Source organism: Penicillium expansum, assembly GCF_000769745.1.
Source record: "Penicillium expansum strain MD-8 chromosome Unknown contig48, whole genome shotgun sequence".
Lineage (NCBI taxonomy): Eukaryota > Fungi > Ascomycota > Eurotiomycetes > Eurotiales > Aspergillaceae > Penicillium > Penicillium expansum.
Genome location: NW_015971175.1, coordinates 415432 through 436529, shown reverse-complemented (window position 1 = coordinate 436529; position 21098 = coordinate 415432). Strand labels below are relative to the sequence as shown.

At 47.3% G+C, this 21098-nt stretch overlaps 8 protein-coding genes across 8 annotated transcripts; 3 read left to right on the top strand and 5 right to left on the bottom strand.

Annotated features, from left to right (window-relative positions):
• Nucleotides 1-341: 341 nt before the first annotated feature.
• On the bottom strand, nucleotides 342-1233 carry PEX2_018980 (uncharacterized protein; the record flags this gene model as incomplete). The annotated part of the gene is made up of 3 exons (XM_016739173.1): nucleotides 342-361; nucleotides 425-552; nucleotides 692-1233. 3 exons carry the CDS (start codon nucleotides 1231-1233, stop codon nucleotides 342-344), a joined length of 690 nt encoding a protein of 229 aa, XP_016603060.1.
• A 1295-nt stretch (nucleotides 1234-2528) lies between these two features.
• Nucleotides 2529-4336, top strand: PEX2_018970 (putative MFS alpha-glucoside transporter; the record flags this gene model as incomplete). Its single annotated transcript, XM_016739172.1, has 2 exons — nucleotides 2529-2858; nucleotides 2951-4336. The coding sequence occupies 2 exons, from the start codon at nucleotides 2529-2531 to the stop codon at nucleotides 4334-4336; spliced, it is 1716 nt and encodes a 571-aa protein (XP_016603059.1).
• Nucleotides 4337-4771: 435 nt separating this feature from the next.
• Nucleotides 4772-5857, bottom strand: echA (enoyl-CoA hydratase echA; the record flags this gene model as incomplete). The annotated part of the gene is made up of 4 exons (XM_016739171.1): nucleotides 4772-4821; nucleotides 4885-5430; nucleotides 5520-5657; nucleotides 5710-5857. 4 exons carry the CDS (start codon nucleotides 5855-5857, stop codon nucleotides 4772-4774), a joined length of 882 nt encoding a protein of 293 aa, XP_016603058.1.
• Nucleotides 5858-6292: 435 nt separating this feature from the next.
• PEX2_018950 (Retrieval of early ER protein Rer1) lies at nucleotides 6293-8564 on the top strand (the record flags this gene model as incomplete). Its single annotated transcript, XM_016739170.1, has 7 exons — nucleotides 6293-6361; nucleotides 6467-6584; nucleotides 6726-7028; nucleotides 7120-7183; nucleotides 7845-8314; nucleotides 8362-8389; nucleotides 8432-8564. 7 exons carry the CDS (start codon nucleotides 6293-6295, stop codon nucleotides 8562-8564), a joined length of 1185 nt encoding a protein of 394 aa, XP_016603057.1.
• A 1416-nt stretch (nucleotides 8565-9980) lies between these two features.
• PEX2_018940 (class I SAM-dependent methyltransferase) lies at nucleotides 9981-12862 on the bottom strand (the record flags this gene model as incomplete). The annotated part of the gene is made up of 9 exons (XM_016739169.1): nucleotides 9981-10131; nucleotides 10190-10392; nucleotides 10445-10583; nucleotides 10637-11915; nucleotides 11965-12039; nucleotides 12094-12353; nucleotides 12404-12420; nucleotides 12469-12600; nucleotides 12653-12862. The coding sequence occupies 9 exons, from the start codon at nucleotides 12860-12862 to the stop codon at nucleotides 9981-9983; spliced, it is 2466 nt and encodes an 821-aa protein (XP_016603056.1).
• A 1123-nt stretch (nucleotides 12863-13985) lies between these two features.
• PEX2_018930 (nuclear transport factor 2 family protein) lies at nucleotides 13986-14601 on the bottom strand (the record flags this gene model as incomplete). Its single annotated transcript, XM_016739168.1, has 2 exons — nucleotides 13986-14133; nucleotides 14195-14601. 2 exons carry the CDS (start codon nucleotides 14599-14601, stop codon nucleotides 13986-13988), a joined length of 555 nt encoding a protein of 184 aa, XP_016603055.1.
• A 586-nt stretch (nucleotides 14602-15187) lies between these two features.
• On the top strand, nucleotides 15188-16839 carry PEX2_018920 (Zn(II)2Cys6 transcription factor domain-containing protein; the record flags this gene model as incomplete). Its single annotated transcript, XM_016739167.1, has 3 exons — nucleotides 15188-15247; nucleotides 15318-15875; nucleotides 16159-16839. The coding sequence occupies 3 exons, from the start codon at nucleotides 15188-15190 to the stop codon at nucleotides 16837-16839; spliced, it is 1299 nt and encodes a 432-aa protein (XP_016603054.1).
• Nucleotides 16840-19475: 2636 nt separating this feature from the next.
• On the bottom strand, nucleotides 19476-20991 carry PEX2_018910 (uncharacterized protein; the record flags this gene model as incomplete). The annotated part of the gene is made up of 2 exons (XM_016739166.1): nucleotides 19476-20668; nucleotides 20724-20991. 2 exons carry the CDS (start codon nucleotides 20989-20991, stop codon nucleotides 19476-19478), a joined length of 1461 nt encoding a protein of 486 aa, XP_016603053.1.
• Between the last annotated feature and the right edge of the window lie 107 nt (nucleotides 20992-21098).

The following is a 21098-nucleotide window of genomic DNA, read 5'->3' as shown; positions in this document are numbered from 1 at the left end:
ATTCAAAATAATCGTGGATTCATTCCACCTCACTGCATTTAGCTATCTCGGCAATTTGAATACGATTTACGAATTATTGTATTATACTTTGGTATCATCTTGGGTTCTCATCTGGAATTAACTAAGTACTTCGCAAACGTAGGTAACTTTGAAAAAAATGGCAAGAGCACCATGACTATTCTATGAATATATTCTCCAGATCAAATGAAGACAAAGAGTGACCTGAACGCATTATTGTAAACAGCAACACTTCCACCGTACTGAGGTTAGTCTTTTCGGAATTCTACCTAACAGCTGTTCATCAATGAACAAAACGTAATATCCATGGCTTGTATTCTTTTTTACTCTTCCAAGAAACGGCCTATCAATTTCTCATTAGCAATCAATTCGATAAAACAGGGGAAACATATCCTGGGCGACTCACGAGTTCCAGTATAATTGATTCCGTTGATAGTGGTATGTTGGTATGTTCGTTCAAAGACAGCATATGACACAGGGTTGAGAACACGATTGTCAGGAGGGTTCTCAGCCTCATTATACTTGTAATTGAACCTGTTGTAAACCGTAAGATTAGCATCAGCCGGCAGCCTTAGAAACGTGTTCCTATTCAATTGATAAACCAATTGCGATCTATCAATGGCTGTAGGTTAGCATACGATTCCAAGCATATCAAAAACATAAGAAAACTCACATAAAGTCTCTACACCCAGCCAGGTTCTCGTTTGAGGCATCAAAGCGACAAGGCACCAAGCGAGAATCTCGAATGATCCGAACACAATCCCCAACTGTCCTCTGGCCGCCCATACGTAGCGGTGCGACGTGCAGCCACCTCTGATGCCGGCCTTCGTACCGAAAAGTACTCATCATTAGCTCACCTGAAAATGTGGTCTCGTATTGGTCCACACCTTCTAAGTCCAGGATCACCCCCCTAGTGCCAATGGGTGCGTATGGGGTATCGTCTTGAAGTTGATGTAAGAATGTGAGTCGGAGGATGCAATGGTTGTTGCGGTATTCGTCTGGGGGATATTCTGGGTCTACTGGTCCCATATCTATGAATTCGAGATGGCATTGAGCAACCTTCTTACGTGCGAGACCCATAGGGATGTTCATGCCACCAGGCAAGAGCTCATAGTCTCGATTTCTGATCACATTATCGGGTGGAATGCGAGCAGGGCGTGGAGGAGGGGGAGGGGGAGAAGCGTAGGAATTCCCGGAACGAAGACTACGTGGCATTTCTATGTGAATGGTTAGTTCTTAAATCATTAACTGTAGGCTGCTGTTTTACTTACTGGTTGTTGTTTATAAATTGGCTATTATTGGCGAGCTGATTGACGTTGGAGAACTGATTGTTATTGATACTGAAATGTTGAGTATATTGTAAACACGGACTGTATCTTATATATTAGTAAATCTTACAGGCGAGTAATCATTGAAACCATGATATAAAAAAATTCGGCATCATTATAGTGGTCAAGCAAGCCTTGAAAGAAGTGGATAGACCATAATTAATCGAGTTGTCAAAGAGACACATATAGATGTACAAAGCAGGCTTTGAAAGACAAATTGGACCAAAACAGATTGTCCACAGAGACTATAATTAATAGAGTTAATCAAAGAAAATCCATAAAAGAATTCTACTAAACATTGTTGCTTGAGCTAAGCCCTGAACTCCGAATAGCATTGTTGATCAAAGAAACGAAGTCGTCCAAGTGCAAGCGGCAAGCAATTGTATTTCAACATTTTGGGTTCAATGTAGGATATGTAGGATTCAATCTAGTGTCAAAGATAGTCGCTTCTGGCCGGTTTACAGTAGATCGTGGGATTAAATCAGGAGGATATGTGGTTAGTTCTTTTATGCAAATAGTTCCAAGGTTATAATCAGGTATTACCAATTAAGTATGACATTTTAATAGTAAACCAATAAGAATACTCCAATTCCGAGTATGATCTATGTACTTTGTAATACATTCTTCTTACTGCAAGGGATCCCGGAGAATTATAGTTCCCCCACGTGGGGTTGTGAGACCCCTGTTGGACGTAGCGTCTCGTATACAATCTAAATTTTATCTAAATTATAAGATCAATACTGAGTACTCCGTAAACATTCTAGAGTTAATGAAAACAGATAATAAATAATAGTACCATTCAAACACATAAGTTCACTGGGACCATGACCCATCACTTACCCCATCCGGGCCTCGCCAAGCTTCCCATCCCGCGAAAATTTGCGCTTGGAGGCATCGAGCCCGTCAAATCCCCGTTCCCCCGCCAATTCGGATCATTGGCTTTTATCCTCATTTTGTCTAGCCCTTTTGTGTCTGCCGCAGTATTCAATTACCCTCGGTACGCCTCAAGGGGACTTTTCGCCGCCCTAGAGCGCTCGCGTGCAATGTTTTCAGCATTGTGGGTACTTTGATTTTTCTTCCCCTGACTTCCGAACCAGGTCAACTTTCAGACCCATATCGAAAGTTGCTTGAGACAACCCCCCAATTTCCTCCCAGCGTCTTCGGTTATTTAGCCTATCCAACATGGCCGAACCCAAGGCCTCAGATCCTATCACACCGGTTGATGGCCTGCCCGAATATGGTTACTCTTCGACCGCAGGGCCCGCCTCGGACTCGTCCATGACCAAAGTCATTCAAAATGCAAAGGCAGCCACTGAGAAGGAGCAGTCCATGACACTGATGCAGGGAATCCGGCTGTATCCTAAGGCCGTGCTTTGGAGCGTGCTCATCTCTACTTGCATTGCCATGGAGGGTTACGACATTAGTTTGGTCAACAACTTCTATGCCTTCCCGCAATTCAAGCGCAAGTATGGCGAGCGACTAGCCAATGGCACATACGAAGTATCCGCAGCGGTAAGTTCAACCAATTCCGGCGGTTCCATCTCGTGGAATGAGGTGCATTTGCCTCTTTGAGTGAAGAAACTGACAATCCTCTCGGTGTACAGTGGCAAGCAGGTCTGAGCAACGGTGCTTACTGCGGCGAAATCATCGGTTTATTCATCAACGGTTGGGCTTCGGAACGCTTCGGTTACCGGTACACGATTATGGCTTGCCTCATACTTGTTAGTGCGTGGACGTCAATCTTCTTCACAGCCCAGAATGTGCACGCCCTGCTTGCAGCGGAGATTCTATGCGGCGTTCCCTGGGGTGTCTTCCAGACTTTGACGATTACCTACGCCTCGGAGGTGTGTCCCGTGGCGCTGCGAGGGTATCTGACCACCTATGTCAATTTCTGCTGGGGTCTTGGCCAGCTGATTGGCATCGGTGTGATTAAGGGCATGTTGAGCCGGACCGACGAATGGGCATACCGGATTCCATACGGTCTGCAATGGATGTGGCCCCTGCCGCTCTTTATTGGTATTTGGCTTGCGCCCGAATCACCGTGGTGGTTGGTTCGGAAAGGACGCACTGAAGATGCGAAACGGGCCCTGGTGCGGTTGACCAGCAAAAGTCAGGGAGACTTTGATCCGGAAGAGACGGTCTCTATGATGGTTCACACTACTGCTCTGGAGGAAAAAATTACCAAAGGTGCTAGCTACCTAGATTGCTTCCGGGGTACCGATCTCCGCCGCACAGAGATCGTCTGTATGGTCTGGGCCATTCAAAATCTTAGTGGAAACTCCTTTTCCAACTATTCGACCTACTTTTTGGAACAGGCTGGGTTAAGCTCCTCCAACTCATACTCCTTCGCCATGGGTCAATACGGAATCAACATGGTTGGCGTGTTTGGATCATGGTTCCTCATGACACTCGGAATCGGCCGGCGCACGTTGTATCTGTACGGTCTCTGTGGTCTATGCACTATGCTATTAGTCATGGGTTTCCTTGGTCTAGTTCCTAAAGAGCACAAAAACCAAGGCTCCCTGGCCACGGGCGCCATGATGTTGATCTGGGCCCTATTCTACCAGCTGACCGTCGGCACGGTCTGCTTCTCCCTTGTGGCCGAGCTCTCCACCCGCAGACTGCAAATCAAGACAGTCGTGCTTGGCCGCAACCTGTACAACATCGTGGCCATTGTCTGCGGCGTTCTGACCCCTTATATGCTGAACCCCGGTGCTTGGAACTGGGGCAACTACGCAGGTTTCTTTTGGGGTGGCATCTGCTTCTTGTGCATCATTTACACATACTTCCGCGTCCCCGAGCCTCGTGGCCGCTCGTTCGCCGAGCTTGATCTGCTCTTTGAGCGCGGTGTCAGCGCTCGCAAGTTTGCGACGACCCAGGTGGACGTGTTCGATGAGACCGTTGAGGGCCGTGTTATTGATGATTACCGGGCAGAAAAGAACACTCGAATTGATGAGAGCCAATTGGAGAAAAATCCCAGTTCGATATGATGCAATGTGTCTTATGTTTACGACTAATTCTGCTTCTGGGCCCGAAATTCATAGGCACTCTTGCATGTACATAGCATTTTTCAGCAAATAGCATTAATTTAATATCTTCACATGATGGTCAAATACAAAATGAACATGAAGACTTTCTTTCATATATCTACTTATCTTTTTATACTCTGAAAGCCCATCTCCTGCATATTTATTCCCGGCTTAACCAATCGGCAAGGCTTATCTAGAAGGTAGGACGAACGTGGACGAGGCGCCTTAGTATGAGGCTGTAAACGAAAATTCCAGGCAGAAGTGTGTTAGATGATACTGCTCTATGTCAGGGCTATTAATGAGTCCTATATTCTACAGCTCCAGCATGGTGAATTACACGCAGGCAATGAAAAAAGCCAGCTTCTTCATTCCAAATGGACTTGTTCCACCCACCATCTATTCATGGGACCACTCAGCCTTCTTCTTTTCCGCAAAGGCAGTCATACCTATAATGATCGTTAGCAACCCTCAAGTTCAATCCACTCAGAAAACCGAAGTGTTCAACTCACCAATCTTCTGGTCCTTGCTGCCAAAGAGCGCATGGAACAACCGTCTCTCGTACTCAACACCCTCCTTGAGCGACAACTCCTGACTCTTATTAACAACCTCCTTACCAGCAATAACAGCCACACGGCTGTAGCTGGCAATAGTCTCAGCCGTCTTATAGGCCTGCTCAAGCAACTCCTTCTTACCACCCGGCACAACCTTCGCCGCAACACCCCACTCACCAGCCTCCTTGCCGCTGAAGTTCTTTCCGGTGAGGATAAGCTCCATGGCCTTGCTCTTGCCGACCGCACGGGTCAGACGCTGAGACCCGCCTGCGCCGGGGATTGTGCCCAGCTTGATCTCGGGCTGGCCAAAAGTGGCGGTTTCGGTGCAGTACAGGATGTCGCACATCAGGGCTAGCTCGCAGCCGCCGCCGAGGGCGTAGCCGGAGACGGCAGCGATGACTGGGGTGCGGATGGAGGTGGCGAGGTGGGACCAGGGAGCGATGAAGTTCTCGGTATAGGCGGCTGAGAAGCTTAGAGGGGCCATTTCTTTGATGTCGGCGCCAGCTGTAGTGGGTTTATTGGGTTATTATATTGTTGATGTACATTGGCATTAGGGTGAGGGAGTGACTGCAAGATATATGGCATGTACATACCGGCAAAGGCCTTCTCGCTCCCTGTAATGATGATTGCGCCGATGCTCTTGTCATTGTCGTAGTTGGTCAGAGCTTCATTGAGCTCCTTGAACAAGGGAGTGCATAGTGCGTTGAGGGCCTTGGGGCGGTTAAGGGTAACTATACTAGGAATAAGAATTGGTCCTCTGGTATATTGACTGCCGTTACATACTCAATCCCACGCCGGGCTTGGGGGTTGAAGTGAGGATGTGCTCGTAGCTACCAGTAGCTGAAGAATAACCCCGGACTCGGGCTAAGTAGGAAGTCAAGGGGACCGATGTCCGGGAAGTGGCCAAACGAGTGCATTGACGGGCAAACATTATGATATGTGAAGAGGCAATTACTTTTGTTCAAATAATTGAGATGGAATTATGCAGAGATGGAAGTGAGTAGCTACACAATACCATCATAGATGGCCCGTTTCCCCGCGACCGACTGAACGCCGAAGTTAACCGTCCCGAGGTACACGTGAAGTGGCTAAGCTCTTTTAGTACCGCTTATGTCATGGCACTGCCACGTACACACAGTGCCACATATCACGTGCTCTATCTGGGTGGCTGGTGACTCATCTCTAATCTGATTGGCCTGTCGGCAGTGGACACTTTTCTGTCCTGACCGAAGCGCAGTGCCTGTCCTGGAATGTCTGGTTTCAGCAGCTTATCTTAATCATTGCTTTTCCTTTACTTTCTCTATTTCCTTTCTTTCTTTCGGTGGTCTAGCCCTGTGCTTCGCCCGTTCTCCTTAATTCCTTCATCATGGATGTCCCTGAGCCCGACCAGTCGCCCTTCACAGCCATGTCCGCGCACACCTCTAGACTGACCCGAGTGAGTGCCTTATGAGGGGTAAAGGCATTGCGCAATGTCTTTGGATTCTTCATTCTTGAAATCAGTTGCAAAAGTCCGATCAATATGCTAATATGTCAATCTCAGCACTACCAAGCCTACCTCGATGCCTCCACCCCGTACACAACTTACCGCTGGGTTGGTTCCGGCGTGCTCCTACTCCTCTTTTTCCTGCGCATTTTCCTCGCACAGGGCTGGTATATCGGTAAGTCTCGATGAAGTCCCTGGAAATGAAATCGGCAGGGCGAAAATGATGCGCCCCAACGCCCCAACACGCGAAAGCCATTCATCAACAGTTCTGTAAACATCCGCACAAACAAACCGCTAACTTTGTATTAAATCACAGTCGCTTATACACTCGGCATCTATCTCTTGAACCTTTTCCTCGCTTTCCTGACTCCCAAGTTCGACCCCTCTCTCACCCAGGACGAGGGTCTCGAGGACGGTGACGCCGGGTCCCCCAGCCTCCCCACCAAGAAGGACGAGGAGTTCCGGCCTTTCATCCGCCGTCTGCCCGAGTTCAAGTTCTGGCACTCGGCCACTCGCGCCATTGCCATTGGCTTCGTTTGCTCTTGGCTCGCTGTCTTTGATATCCCCGTATTCTGGCCGGTGCTGGTGGTTTACTGGATCATTCTGTTTGTGCTGACGAGTATGTTTCCCCCTTTTGATCGGACCTCGATACGAATATCTGTATCATTTTTGTTGTGGACATATGTCTAACTTGACCCTTTTTTTTGCAGTGCGACGACAAATCCAGCACATGATTAAGTACCGCTACGTGCCTTTCTCCTTCGGAAAGACACGGTATGGCCGCTCATGAGGACTTCTATTTCTGAGCTTCTTTTCTGTCTCTGACTCTATATCCACGATCGTTCGCATGTGCATGTTTTGTATCTGTATGCGCACTTTGGCTTGGTGAGCAACAGACAGACATGATATGATAAGAGGTGAAAGCGCTGGGCTCATGGTGGTCCAATTTATGAAATTTTCCCAGACTCTTTTTTTAATCACTGTTTGTTTAGAGGGCCGCTGCTTTGGCGTGTTCCAGTCTTCTTCCCCTGTGAAATATGATTAGACCTGAAGTCAATGAATGAACTGACTTGCAATATATTATTTTTTTCTGAAAAGCAAGACTTCCAAGACTTTTTTTACAATTTCTTCTGTTTTTATAGTTCGCCAAGCTGGGACGTAACATAATTTGAGACATTTCATGTAATGATGAGCGGGTTTGCGCCTATATACCAACGTGATCTTATTTGAGAAGATTTAAATTATAATTCATCAAAGATGAACCCAACACTTCATTCATCTAAAGCTACACGAGCAACTAAGTCCGTCTAATCTTCTACTCTTGCCTATTACATACGGGTTTCCCACTCTTGACCATCAACAGCATGAAGTAATACATCGCTGTGAACTCAACCTTAAGTTCCGACTCGTGCTCGCACTAAAGTGAACGCCATAGCGCAACCATGGACATGGATATGAACATGCCATCAGTGTTCTCGGCCTCCACTGAAATCACAATCCTATTCACAGGCTGGACAACCTCAACCACGACACAATACGTCTTCACATTGTCCTTTCTATTTCTCCTCGCCATCTTCAACCGCTTTCTCGGCGCTCTCAAATTCCAACTCGAGAAATCCTGGTCCCAGCATAACTCTTCCCCTTCAGCCCTGCTTCTTGCTCCAGTAAATCCACGACAAAGCATCCGAAAGGCGAAGCTCAGCCCTCTCCCAGATTACATGCACGTGCACGGGGATGAGGACCCCGAAGAAGTGACTTTGCCAGTTTCAAATAATGAAAACGAAACACGAAGTACGTCATTGAGGTATCTCAAAGGTGATGGTGTTCGGAATAGGAGCTCACTGAAACGCTTGCTCCCGTCATGGAAGGCTAGTGGAACGTGGAGTCTCCGGAAAGACGGGACACGTGCGTTGCTTGAGTGTGTTAGGGCTTTAATTGGATATTTCTTGTAGGTGGTTACATCTGCTACTTTCTGCATAGGTATGATGTAGCGAATGATCGACTAATTATTGAAATTGATAGGATGCTGTCTGTGATGACCTTCAACGTCGGCGTCTTCGTTACTGTGCTTTTCGGCGTTCTAGTGGGAGAACTGTTTCTTGGGAGATTCTCTCAGGGAACTAGCTGGCAAGAAGGGACTTGTCATGGTGGGTGATTGGAGTTTCGATTACTGCTCAAGTCCCGGTTGTGCTCCCTTTCCTCGCACTGTGTAATGTTGCGTTATGTTCCACAAAGGCAGCTTGGTGCCGAGGTCTGTCGATTGAGATGGGTTATTAGAGCTGTCGCTATAGACATGCTAATCTCATCCATGCTTCATTATTTACCTAACTCCTTTATAAAACAAGAATGCTCATTGACATCGCCCAAACAATCATCCACCCTCGGTATAAGCACAATCGGCCTGCTGCTGTTGTACCGGCTGAGTCTCAGATTCTGGGCTGCAAACCATCGACCCTATTCGAAACGACAAATGTTACTACAAATCTTTCCAATTCAAAATATGAAATCCATTCCTTTGGCATGACATACCTGGAGCAAGCGGAACCATAATAGCCCAAACCTCCCGACAATTGCAATCAACCCCATTGAGATGCGAGCACTTTGCCAGAGGACGTCCAGCCTTAGGAATCCTCTTCATCGGTCGGTCATAGTGTGCGCATTTGCTCGAGCGGTGGCCTCGAATACAAGATTCACTTTTGTAGGGTCTGTAAGTATGTATTTCTATAATCTGTTATAGATCCAAGACACGAGTGTATCTCACCAAGACCATTTATCACCCTGGGAGTCGAATGGCATATCTCTGATTTGCTAGTTCGAATATGGCTAAGTCCAAAAACAGTTGTGCCAATTTCTATGGTGCCCGAAAACGGAGAGGATATTGGATCTATTGAGTAAATACTAAAACTTGCGGGAACAGTCGATTGAATATGCAAACTACCTGCGCAAATGTGCTCAAATCAGCGCCGGGGGGATCGGCCGCTATATAACCTTTTCTGGCTGATCTGTGGGGATCTACAACGTGTAGGGTATACTCCATACACCATACCAAATCCTACTCTTTATCCAATAATCAAGTTGGAAAGATACCCATGAAATATGTACCGTTTGTATAGATTTTACAAAGACATGGTTGGGACTGTGATCACATATATGAATCTTCAGCTATAATTTCGAGAGCTATCAAGACAAGGATCCTTTAGAAGATCAGAGGCAGATAGTCTGTCACACTGCAACATTTTCCGCATCAACTGCAGGAAAAGATGCCTATTTTCGTCTTCAAGATGCACCTCTGAATCTTCTAACGATAAATTAGGAACACCGATGTGATTATTTGAAAAGGGATAGTTTAATTTACAAAATAAAGAGGGCAGATGCGAGTATGACAAGCTGCAGACATTCATCCTGATTCCCCATAGTTCAAATCATACTCCCGATCCCTGCGCTTTTGAAGGCAAGCATACGAAACACTCCATCTAACTCCAGATCATAGGTATCATAAAAGGGTACCGAAGCACGTGTGGCGTAACTTGAAAGGACCACATCAAGGGGGAAAAAACATGTATCGCCATACTTAAATCAAAAGATTGTCCACGCTGCTCGGCATCTTGCCTCCAGGAATAGCGCTGTCCCCCAATGAGAGAGTCGACATTTTGCGGTCTGTACTGGGGCGGGACAGGTCCTTTGATTTTGTACAGATCCAGGTCGATGCGTACATATTCACCCTAGAATGGATATATAAGCTTCGTCCGTAATAATCAAGAACAATATTTCAAAACTCACCGGTCAATACATGTACCTGGGAAACGAGCTCCCACGCGACGGGCAGAGAAGCCATTTTCCTCGAAGTGCTTGATGTACCAAGGATCGATACTGGCGGAACGGAGGAGAATGCGACCACCCATCTTCAAGGCTTTGTTGAAAGTTCGGGCTTGAGCAGGGGCTGAGTCCTCTGCGGGATCGAACCAGTCCATTGAGTCCATGACCTGATGTAAATTTAGCATAAAAGCTACCACCAAATGAAATTTTGATACTTACGACAGCGATAGTCAGAGTTCCTGGAGTGATGCGGTTAATCACTTCGTTGATCTCATCGGTGTGGATACGAAGGCCATCAAATGCACCAGGCGTGGAAAGCCTGACGTGTGCTTGAGGAGAAAGGTAGGTAGGGTGACATCTATAATCACAGTCAGCAAGTGTAATGGAAAGACATCGAAATAAGAAACGAACCTCCGAGAGAATTTGCCCTGAACGCAAAGGAAGTAGAAGTAGTTATCGTTGCTGATCAGAGTATCATTGATCACAGGGTCAAGAGTATTGACAACATATTCCCAAATCGATTGGCCGCTGACGTCCTTGCCCTTTTTCATATCTTCAGTCAAGCCGTTGCGACGGAAGAAGTCGTCGACAATCATATTTCGCTGGTTGCGTGGTACTCCGGCGGCCTTCCAGGCGAACCATTCAGTGCTCACAATAGCCCAGTGGAGTGGTCGGCTCATTAGCACACGTCGAATGCGGGGCCAGATTTCGCGCTGCTCTGCGATACTTTGTGCTTCACAAAGCTTGCGAACTTCACCCTGGAGTCCGAAAATATTGAAGAGCCATCGCACCATACGAATGGCGTGGCGAGATCCACCGGTCTCATACAGACCATGGCCAGAGGTAGAAGTGAAGGTCTGGGTGTGCTCGAGCCAGTACTGGAAAGCCTGGCTGGATAGGTGAGGGCTGAGTTTGGAGATTAGCAGTTCACGGAACTGTGCGTGTTTGCCATCACCGAAGATTTTCCACATGTCCCGGTGGCCCAATGCTGAATAACAGGCAACCTTCAACTCCAGAAGATGATTCTGGTTAGGGTTCAAGTCCACTGCATGCACCCGGCGGGGGTTCTTTTGCAGATAATCAAGAATGTTGTCACCAGCGCTGGTAATAGCCAGGATCACGTCGTCTTCGCCGATGTTTAGGAGCCGGTGGTCAACTCGCGGGTCTTCCCATGTGAACGCGTAGATATACTCGTTCTGGAATTGAGTGTGTTTAGGTAGCATGTCGTTGTAATGAATGCGATAGTGGTGGTTCTGGTAAAAGGATGATGGAAGCGGTAGGTTTGCACTCAGGTTAATCACTGCAGACTCGTATGCCTTGGAACGAATATCTTGTGTGCTTCTCACCACTGCATTATCCATCTCCTGCTTGTGATTGGCAGGAAGCAGGTAAGGAGACTCAGTGAAAGACGCATTCAGCTTCTCAATGGATTGACTTGATGGAGATGATGCCATTTCCTTTGGGCAACCAACAAATATGTAGTAGGGAATACCACCAAGGAAATAGTTTCTTTCGCTGGCGGAGATGACAGTACCAAACTTGTATTCCAGATAATCTCGACGGGCGGCTTCAAGGCTGACCCGGTCGAAATCGAACCAGGCTCTCCAGAATGCACGTCCAAGCCAGTTGACGTGGCGGTTAAAGGCGCCACCAGTGTAGTTGCGACAAGACACATCCACAATGCTTTGGACTATATTTGAATGAGTGACATTCATACAGAATTTTGAGGTATCGCTTACCGTAGAAGTCACACACACCCAGCATTCCAGTTGACTTCAATCGAGAGGTTAATGAGTCCACGACACTGTAATAGTCTAGAAAAAAATCAATATCAATAAATAACCTTACATGGGATTGTAAATACTCACCAGGGATCATTGATAAACTGTAGCTCATAGTAATCAAGTCCACGCCATCACTTGCTGCATTTGTAGCACGGGGATCAAAGTCCTTCTCGGGCAGATTGAAAGACCGGGCATCCTGGCAGAGAACGGTGACATTCTTCCACCCAAGACGCTCAAAGCGCTTGCGGGCAACTTCGCAGAGTGATGGGGAGAGGTCGACTAGGTAAATGTGTTTGAAGAATTTGTCCACTGGAAGGAAAGTGGCCATGGCTTCGATGTTATATCTGTCATAAGTCAGGTGTCTGTATCACTTCGGGGTTACTCTAGTGCCTACCCAGTACCACCACCGACCTGGAATACATTAGCGCTAGCTCAGAACGATAGCAAGTCAATACTTACATCCACCCAGACAGCCTTTCCAGCCTTGACTTCCTTGCTGTTAATCTTGTACTTCAGCTGTGCAGCCACAAGACCAAGCATGTCCTCGCGACCACAGAGCAGACGACGACGAGTGGCATCGTAGATTGCGGCCTGTAACTGTCAGCTTGAAGCCATATCCAAGCTCATGGTCATTGGATCGCACCTGTGTCTTGTAGAAACTCTCTAGCGCATCCTGTTGACCTCCAGCCTTTTTATCGTGCGGTTTGATGAAGTTCGCCCAGATGAATTTCAAGTAAGGGCCAGCTCCAGTGTTGGCGACCTTGATATGCTGAGAAGAGACGAGAAGAACTAGGCCGACTAGGGCAAACACCAGTACGGCGGCCCCGACGATATAGAGGTGCATCCAATCCATGATCAATATGAAAAGAGCGATGCAACGAACGAAGAGTGAGAGAAGCGACCGTGAGATTCAAATACAAATCGAATTGGGATTAATTGACCACATGCCCCTCTCACGAGGAGACGGCGGCGTGTACCATGTCCTATCACGGCGACACATGGGTGGGTGCAGATGATAAGAGAGAGTGGAGGGGCAAGGGAAGGTACAATGGACATGGACTACACGTATATCTACGTGCGTTAAGGAAGTAGCTTGTACATGGTCCACTATGGCCCTTTCAGATTGAAAGAGTAGATCATCCGAAAGCAGCGCAAACCGAAGTAAATCCACTGTAAATCAATTCCGATCCAACTCTAAGAGCAATTGGGTTCCTGCAGTAGCCTGTAGTCCCTGGTATCTGGGCCACTCATAGCCCAGTCACCTCCCATGTGGTCCCCCGAATGTCTTGGCATTGACCGCTGAGGTCCCATGGACCTGGCCCGTGGGGCATGCCTTGCCCCCCATAGGACCACCACCAAGGCCAATCCTCAGGGCCCACGGGCGCCAATCAGCTCCCCGTTTGCCAGCACATTGGGAGTTCCCCAGATTTGATGGGACCTCAGTGTCACTACAATCAATTATAAGTAGATCCCGAGGACCGGAAGATTTTGGAATCATATAATGATATCATTGGTTTGTTAATTCCGTTTGCAAATGATATCATGTATGTAGGATCGTGTTCACTCCTCTCAGACTGATATCTCGGTTGTTGAGCAAATAATAAATATGAGAAATGTTAGGCGGTCGCACATGACATTGGCCTTTCTTACTCTAATTATGTTACTTATCTCGATCATAAAATAGAGAGCAGTGATCATTACCAAGACTGTGATACTTTGTTGAATGAATTGCATGTTGATCAGTACTGAATTCTCCAATAAAAATTGTCTAGTTAAAAGCTGTCGGAAGTACCCATTCCGAACATGTAGACAATAAATGTACATAACAACGACTTTATCTCAAGATAGCTTGACTAATATACAGGAAAAAGGAGAAGTGTCCTAACGCTGCATGAGTTGACTGAGATCATCCCAGGCTCCAGCTTGCCGATTGCCGATCCCAAGGTGACCTTGGGTTGGTTAACTTGTCTGATGCCTTAAACAGTGACAGCCTCTAAGCCCATTGCATGGAAGAGCGAGATACTGTCTCCTGCGATGTACGCTTCCCTAATCTGGCCTGTACAGTCGTCCTGGACAAGGAAGTCCGTGCCGTTATAGGTGACAGCAGCACCTGCTTTCAATGGCCTGTAGCAATTTGCGAGATCAGCTTTGTGATATATATATTATAATGGTTGTTTTCACTTACGTTGGGAAGAGTGTGAAGTTTGATCCAAGGACACCATGCATGACCCACCGAACAGCAATCGAGTGATCGGCCGCAACACTTCGGATGGGTTCAAAGTAATATTCCTTCCATCCAGTTCGCGATCTTTTAACGAAGGCAGCAAACTCATCTCGGTTTTTTATGTTGGTAGCCGAGCTTCCTTTGCCACTTGCTGAAGGGAACCTATCGGTAAAGAGGACAACATCGGGGTGGAAGACAGTGTCAATGAGCGACAGGTTCCCGCCCCAAACGGCGATGTAATTCTCCAGAAGACGCTCATGGTAAGCACAGCTGGTGATGTCCGGTCCACAGCATGATGAGCCAGCAAGAGCCCCGGAGTAGCCCAGCAGAGAGTAGAGAGCAAAGCTCAAGATGAGATTGAACTTCATTATGAAGGTGTCTTTTAAGGCTCAAGGATGGATATTCCAGGAAGGGATGTTTCGTTGTTTCCCCTAGATATTTATACATTTACCTTGGGGATTTCTCTCTCTTTATATCTGTCCAAATACACTGCCACATCATCGAGCAGGTCTCTGGTGGATCTCGAAATACGAAGGATGAAACCACTCCCAGCACATAGAGGACGGGATGTGTATATTTGTGGGCCTCGTGTTATCACAAAATAACGGACAGTGAGGCAATTCAAAGTTTCTTATAAAATGACTGGATGAAGAGAATATTTTAGCCCCCAAAAGATACGGCGTCTGACAACTCCAATGCAGACTGCGCATAATGTTCCCTTTTAGGTTTAGCCCGAGAACCTCTGCGGCCCCACCAATTTAAAGTTATCTCCAGGGGGCTGAACCTTGGAACCACGCGAGTCTGACGCAGCTTCAATAGTCGTGGTCAGCAAAAGAAGGCAAGAATAACAGTGTGGACGGTAGTGACTGATTTTATCATTACGTTCTTCGCGGCGAGGAAAGGAATTAGTTAAACTCAAGTGCACCCTTCCTACATCCCCCAGCCCAGTTACCAATGGTTGGTGTCCCGGGACGTTCGAAAGGATGCCGTACCTGCAGGCGGCGCAAAAAAGGCGTAAGTATTTATTCGACAAATCAAAAATATCCATTCTACATTGAAATGACAGTACTAACCACGATAGTAGTGTGATCTACAACAGCCCTCGTGCGGCCAATGCAGAAGGTCTTGCATACCTTGCGAGGGCTATGCTGAGGGTCTGGTCATATACCGCTACTATGGCCATAGCCAGGAGGGAGAAATTTCTTCTTTTCGTGGACCACGCGACACTCAAAGCCGCCTTCCCATTGGGGCTAGTCCGAGCCATGCATCTTTATCAGCTGACCTGGCTACCTCTGCCACTCTTTCTCAAACTGCCCGCGAATCTTGTCTTGAAGGGAACTTTTGGGCATCTTACATGCCAAATAGTCAGTCTTTCTCGCTTTTTAATGATACCCAACGAGATTTAGGTGGCTCCATCAGTGTACTTCGAGATATCCTACCGGGAAAGAGCATCTTACGCACTGCTCTCGGTGCAATGGCACTTAGTGCTGCCGCAAATAATGACTGCAGTCAGCAGTGGATGAAACGACAGGGAGCAAATTTGCATATGAGTGCCTTGCAACAGATGCGAAAATCATTAAGCTCCCGCAGGAAGCCTGGTCTCGAACTTCTCAGTGTTGCCCGAATATTCAGCTTCTACGAAGTATGTACTATTCAGCCTTGGCTATTGATAGTCAAAGCTTATTCCAAATTAACTGCCGGCTAATATGGTTTATTCAGGCTCTATACGGGGGTGACTGGCGAAACCAGGAAGCACAATCCCGCAGTTGGAGCATTCATCATTCTGGAGATCTTGCGCTTATCCTTTCCAATCCACCATCATTCTATGCTACCGGCCCAGCTCATAGACTATTTGTTGACGGGCGGCTTAACCATGTATTTAACCTACGTTTCGACGATATGGAGTAATGCTAATACATAAACAGGTAACATGTGCACTCCAGGAACGAAAGAAGCTCGTTTTCAGTGAGCCAGTGTGGATGACCGATCCTTGGATTCATCACCCAAAAACACGAAAAGATCTGTTGGTAGACATTCTTCTGGAAATCCCATCGCTATACGAGGGAATTGACAACATGAACCTTCAGCCAGATTCTCCGGCAAAGTTCAGGCAGCGTTTTAACCTTCAAGCAATGGTGTTCACTGTGATAAAGAGATTAGACAACTGGAGCTCGAGATTTGCAGTCACATTGGCTTGTATTGGGCCGAAGTGGCAGTTCCCAAGCAACATGGCGACAGATGAAATCGCGGACGCGCATATAATGACACTCTACTGGGCGTCGAGTATCATCGCTTACGGTGTCTGTCGCGCGATTTCAAATGGGGAATGCGATGCTGTCGGTGTCAATCCGGACAATTGTTGTCGCAGTATAATACGTTGTATCCCGTCATTTCTACACCCATCCACTGGTGTCTTTCGTCAACATCTCGTCCCTTTCCCATTGATAGTAGCTGCTCGGCACCTCAAGTCAATACAACCACCGAAATTACAAGAGGAGGGTAATTATGTACGGTCTTTATGTGAGAACTCGGAGTTTACACCGATGCATCAGTTCATGTCAAGCCTGCAGCCACAAATTTTGAGTGGGCTGAAAAAGGCATGTTGAGAGTATCAAAGTTAGGATATATACTTATTAGCTCGCACTCGCTTCGCCAATAGAGCATCCAGTCTTAGGTGGCTTATGCCTCCTCAATCAGCTTTGAGTCAATAACAACCGAGTCAGATACCCAAAATTTGGCTAAACACGACTAAAATCCTGAGGGGAAGTTTTCTCAACACCGTTTAGTGCGTTAATACACAATAGGGGCGCCTGATATGAGAGGTAGGCTATTTTCGGAAACAGATCTTCACTTGATCGTAGCTACTACATTTGTTCAACAGCAAGTTGCGTCTGAGTCACAGGGGTGGAGATACATTGCTTGCTGTGATCAAGTATTCCGGATCTTGTCGTACTCAGGCAGAGGCCATTTCACCATCCACTTGGATCCAAGAATCTGCTTGGCGGTAGGACGAGATTCAGGCTTGTATGAGAGCATCGACCGCAGCATCGAGAGTAGGGCACGCGCTCCGCCGGTTCAAGAGGCGGCATCTCTTCTGCTTGCCGAGGCTGCTGCACACTGTCCTCGAAGCGGTCCTCCCACGACCGGTAAGGCTTTCGATTTATTGGCTTCCCATCTTCGGTGAACAGATTGTGTCGTTCCTTCCATTGGTGCCACTATTCTGGGGGCAATATGTCAAGTGCATCGACTTGCTCGCAAGTCACGTCATCCTCAGTTGCTAGGAAGCCATCAAAAATTGGGCTTTGGGCAATGATATTCCATATAGAGCATTTGACTGACCAGATTTCAGATGTCAGATGGGAAGGAAAGAGGCTGATGTGGTTCGAATCGAACTTCTGGGGCGCGATTTATAAGTAGAGTGTGAGATTGGTATTTTTTTTTGCTGGGCAGGAGAGAAGGCCTCGCCAAAATCAGCAAGTAAGATATATGCTTCTGGAAGTTTGAGGTGATCACTTGCTTCTCCAAACCATATTGGTATAACAGCATGCGATGGGACACCCGGTGGCAGGGGTTTACCATCAAACCGCCTTATTGCCTCAAGACCTGGCTCTCCATACTCCTTATACAACTTCTCGACTGAGATCGAATTTAAGTCAAATGACAGCTGGAGAAGTACGTTTCCATAGTGAAGATCTCCATGAACAAACCCTTGGGAATGCACGTATTCGACTGCAATCGCCAATTGTGCTGCCAAAGCCCGAAGACCGGTGTCATTATTTCGGGTAGCGATGATAAGTAAGGATTCTTCTTCGGGGTCAAACTCTTGTGGATATTGTATTAAACACGGTCTGATTATATCTTCATGGCCTCCTCTAGTAGCCGCAGTCAAACTGGAGGCACTCAGTTCCACGCGAGTGTCCGCAAGTAGAATCTGAAACAACTCCCGATTTCCGTCGGAGAGGGCTTGATCGATAGGGGTTTTGCATTTATCATACTCACCCAATTTCTTACCCAGGAAAAATAGGAAAAATATGTACTCGGTTTTTGCGGGTCAAGGTCTGGTTGAGTAAGGAGAAACTTTATAATCCCCGTATTCCCTTGGATCGTGGCGCCCATAATCGCAGTACACTTATCGTCTGTTGGGCCTGGTTTATTGATGATTGTTAGATCACATTTGATGAGAAACTTCACCATATTGAGTTGGCCATGTATTGCAGCAATGCTCAATGGCACAGGGTCATCCACGCTGAGCAGGATATCGGCTCCCATGCTAAGCATCGAAGAAGCCAGGTCTTCGTCTTTCTTTTCAAATGACCATCTCAAATTAGAGTCAACCTCGGATCTCTTTGTTCAACTGTAAAGTCTCTCTTGAAGGATAGGACGCATGCAGGAATGGGATCTCACCAAGGCAGATATATCGGCTTGTGTGTGGAGGTGCTCCTCTATCATGAGGATAAGCTCGATTGGAAAGTCCAATAACCCCATTTTAGAAATCAAGAAAAGGCATCCACGGTGTGAAGATGAGTTGCGAGACAAACAGTTGTGATTGTTGCGAGCGTGTGCTATCAACTGCGAGAAAGAAGAAACAAGTGATAGTGCTTTGGTCGGGCACGGGACACCACTTTGTTAGAGAGGAGACTTGGGAGAAATAAATGAGGTGACAAGTGCAGAATGAGGTAGATGTAGGAAGACTCTGAGTGAAGTTTCGAAGGGAACTAAAGGCTAAACTTCAAAGTCATCCACCAGTGACCAGTAGTGTGCCTACAGGGAGAATGACCACACTAGTTATTCGATCAGAGTGCCTCCCATCTGTGAAATGATTACTACCCTTGTCAAATAACTAAAAACCAATAAACCGACATATAGAGACTGAAAACCTAAGACATGGGGGCAAACACATAGAGTATATAAAACTACATATTGTAGCTACTAGCTACAAGGGAGGAAGAAGAAGGATTCTTGTGTATTCAATCTAGAAACGGCAAGGTATTTATACCCTGAATCTGGCAAACAAGCGCTCAGTCTCCAACCAAACAACGCGAGATAGGATCATCTCAAAACTACATTTACAAATTTCCACGATGATAGTTGTGTAACTACATTGATTAAAGGGCATTGACTATACGTAACGCCATTTTCCATTGCTCAGACGCCAGACCCATGGGAAACTACCTAGGCAGAAACTTCAAGATTGTAATGTTCAAAAAAAGATCCATAATACATAATAGACAGCCGCGAATATCTATTCGTCATCGCTCATGCGAGTATCCTCGTCGGCTGGCTTCTCTGTCCCCTCGTGCTCCAATAGTTGATCCTCTTCCTGAGCAACGGGCTCGGGTGGCATATTGCTTGCAAACTTCGGGTCGATGCGCAGACGGGTCAAAGCACGCTTGTAGATTTCAGCCTCATTGGGATCACGCATCACCACCTGCATCTGGTCAATCCGTTCCTCAATCTCTTCCTGTTGGGTAGAAGTGGGAGCGAGACCGGCGTGAGCGATAGTGCGGGCACGCTCCGGCTTGAGACGGGCCTTGCCTGAGATGGGATAGTAATAAGCAGCCAATTGTCTGGTGTCGCCATTCTTGGGTTTGAAGAGCGTCAATGCGATGTCCTTTTGCTCGGTGTTGAAGACCTGAGCACTGGTGGCATAAGTGCGAATGCGATCATATCGGTGGAACTTGTGACCCTCGGCGCTCTCGTTGGTGTAGAGGTCTTCACTGTCTCGGTTTGCATTGTTGAGGTTCATGCTTGCGTCAATGTTCTTAACAGATTGGGGCTTCTCTGGGAGGAAGAGCTGGTAGTCATAAGGGACTGGACCCGGGTGGGGGTAAAGAGCAGGGTTCGTTTGGTGAAGATTCAATTTAGATTCATGTTCCTGGCAAACGCGCTGCTCGGGCGCGACTGGTGTCAGAATACCAACATCCATACGCTTGTCCCGCTTGCCGGCGACGGCTGTCAAAGGCGCCTTGTCAAACTTGAATTGGAGGTAACCACCAGGGTCTGGGAACCCTTCCAGGTCAGGCATCACAGGGAAGAAACCGACTGGCTTCAGCTTCGGGTTTTCAGGATTGACAGGATTAGCCCAGGCATCAAGTTCTGCCTTCGTGGGGGGAAGACCACGAATTTGGCTATCAGTGTCTTCTCCGGTGTGCTTGCTCTGGGGGTAGGCAATATCGAATCCTTTTTGGATGAACTTCTTAACATGCTTCGGGTCATCCACAGGAGGCTTCCCTTTCTTCGCAGTGCGTGATTGTGTTTTAAGGGGTGCAGGGCGGGATCCATCTCCGGCACTGCGGTCGACACCGATGTGTTGTGTACGGCGGAGGAAACTGACATTGGTATTCCTGGGGGCAGGATTTCGAAGTTGCTCAATAGTCATGAGAAGAGGAAGGTCAGCGGGGTCCATGGGCTGCGGGTTCTCAGGTGCCATAATAGCTAGTGCAGATGTTAGTTGCAGCAATGCAAGATAGGGGATTCTGCGTTGACATACCACTCTCGTCGCCCAAATGTAACCCCGGAATACCGACAAGGTCAATTGGCATTCCACCTTCGGCATCAACTTCAATGTTGGGCTCCTCACGGCGTGCCAGGTTGGAAGCAAACCCAGGGGTGAGGAAGCGACTCAAGCCCTCGTGTGGGATGTCAAGGAACTTGGGGGGCATGTCCGGGGGAGGGAGATCATTGCGATAACGGAGGGACGCAATGTACTCCTGGTGAAAGCCACCTGATGACTGGCCCTCCTTAGATTTAGAAGACATCTTGTCGTCTTATTTGCTCGCGCGATTGACTGGGCGATTGACTGCGCATTAGCAATCCGAGTACGTCTGAACTGAGTGGGACGGAAGCTCACTGTACTGGACTGGGA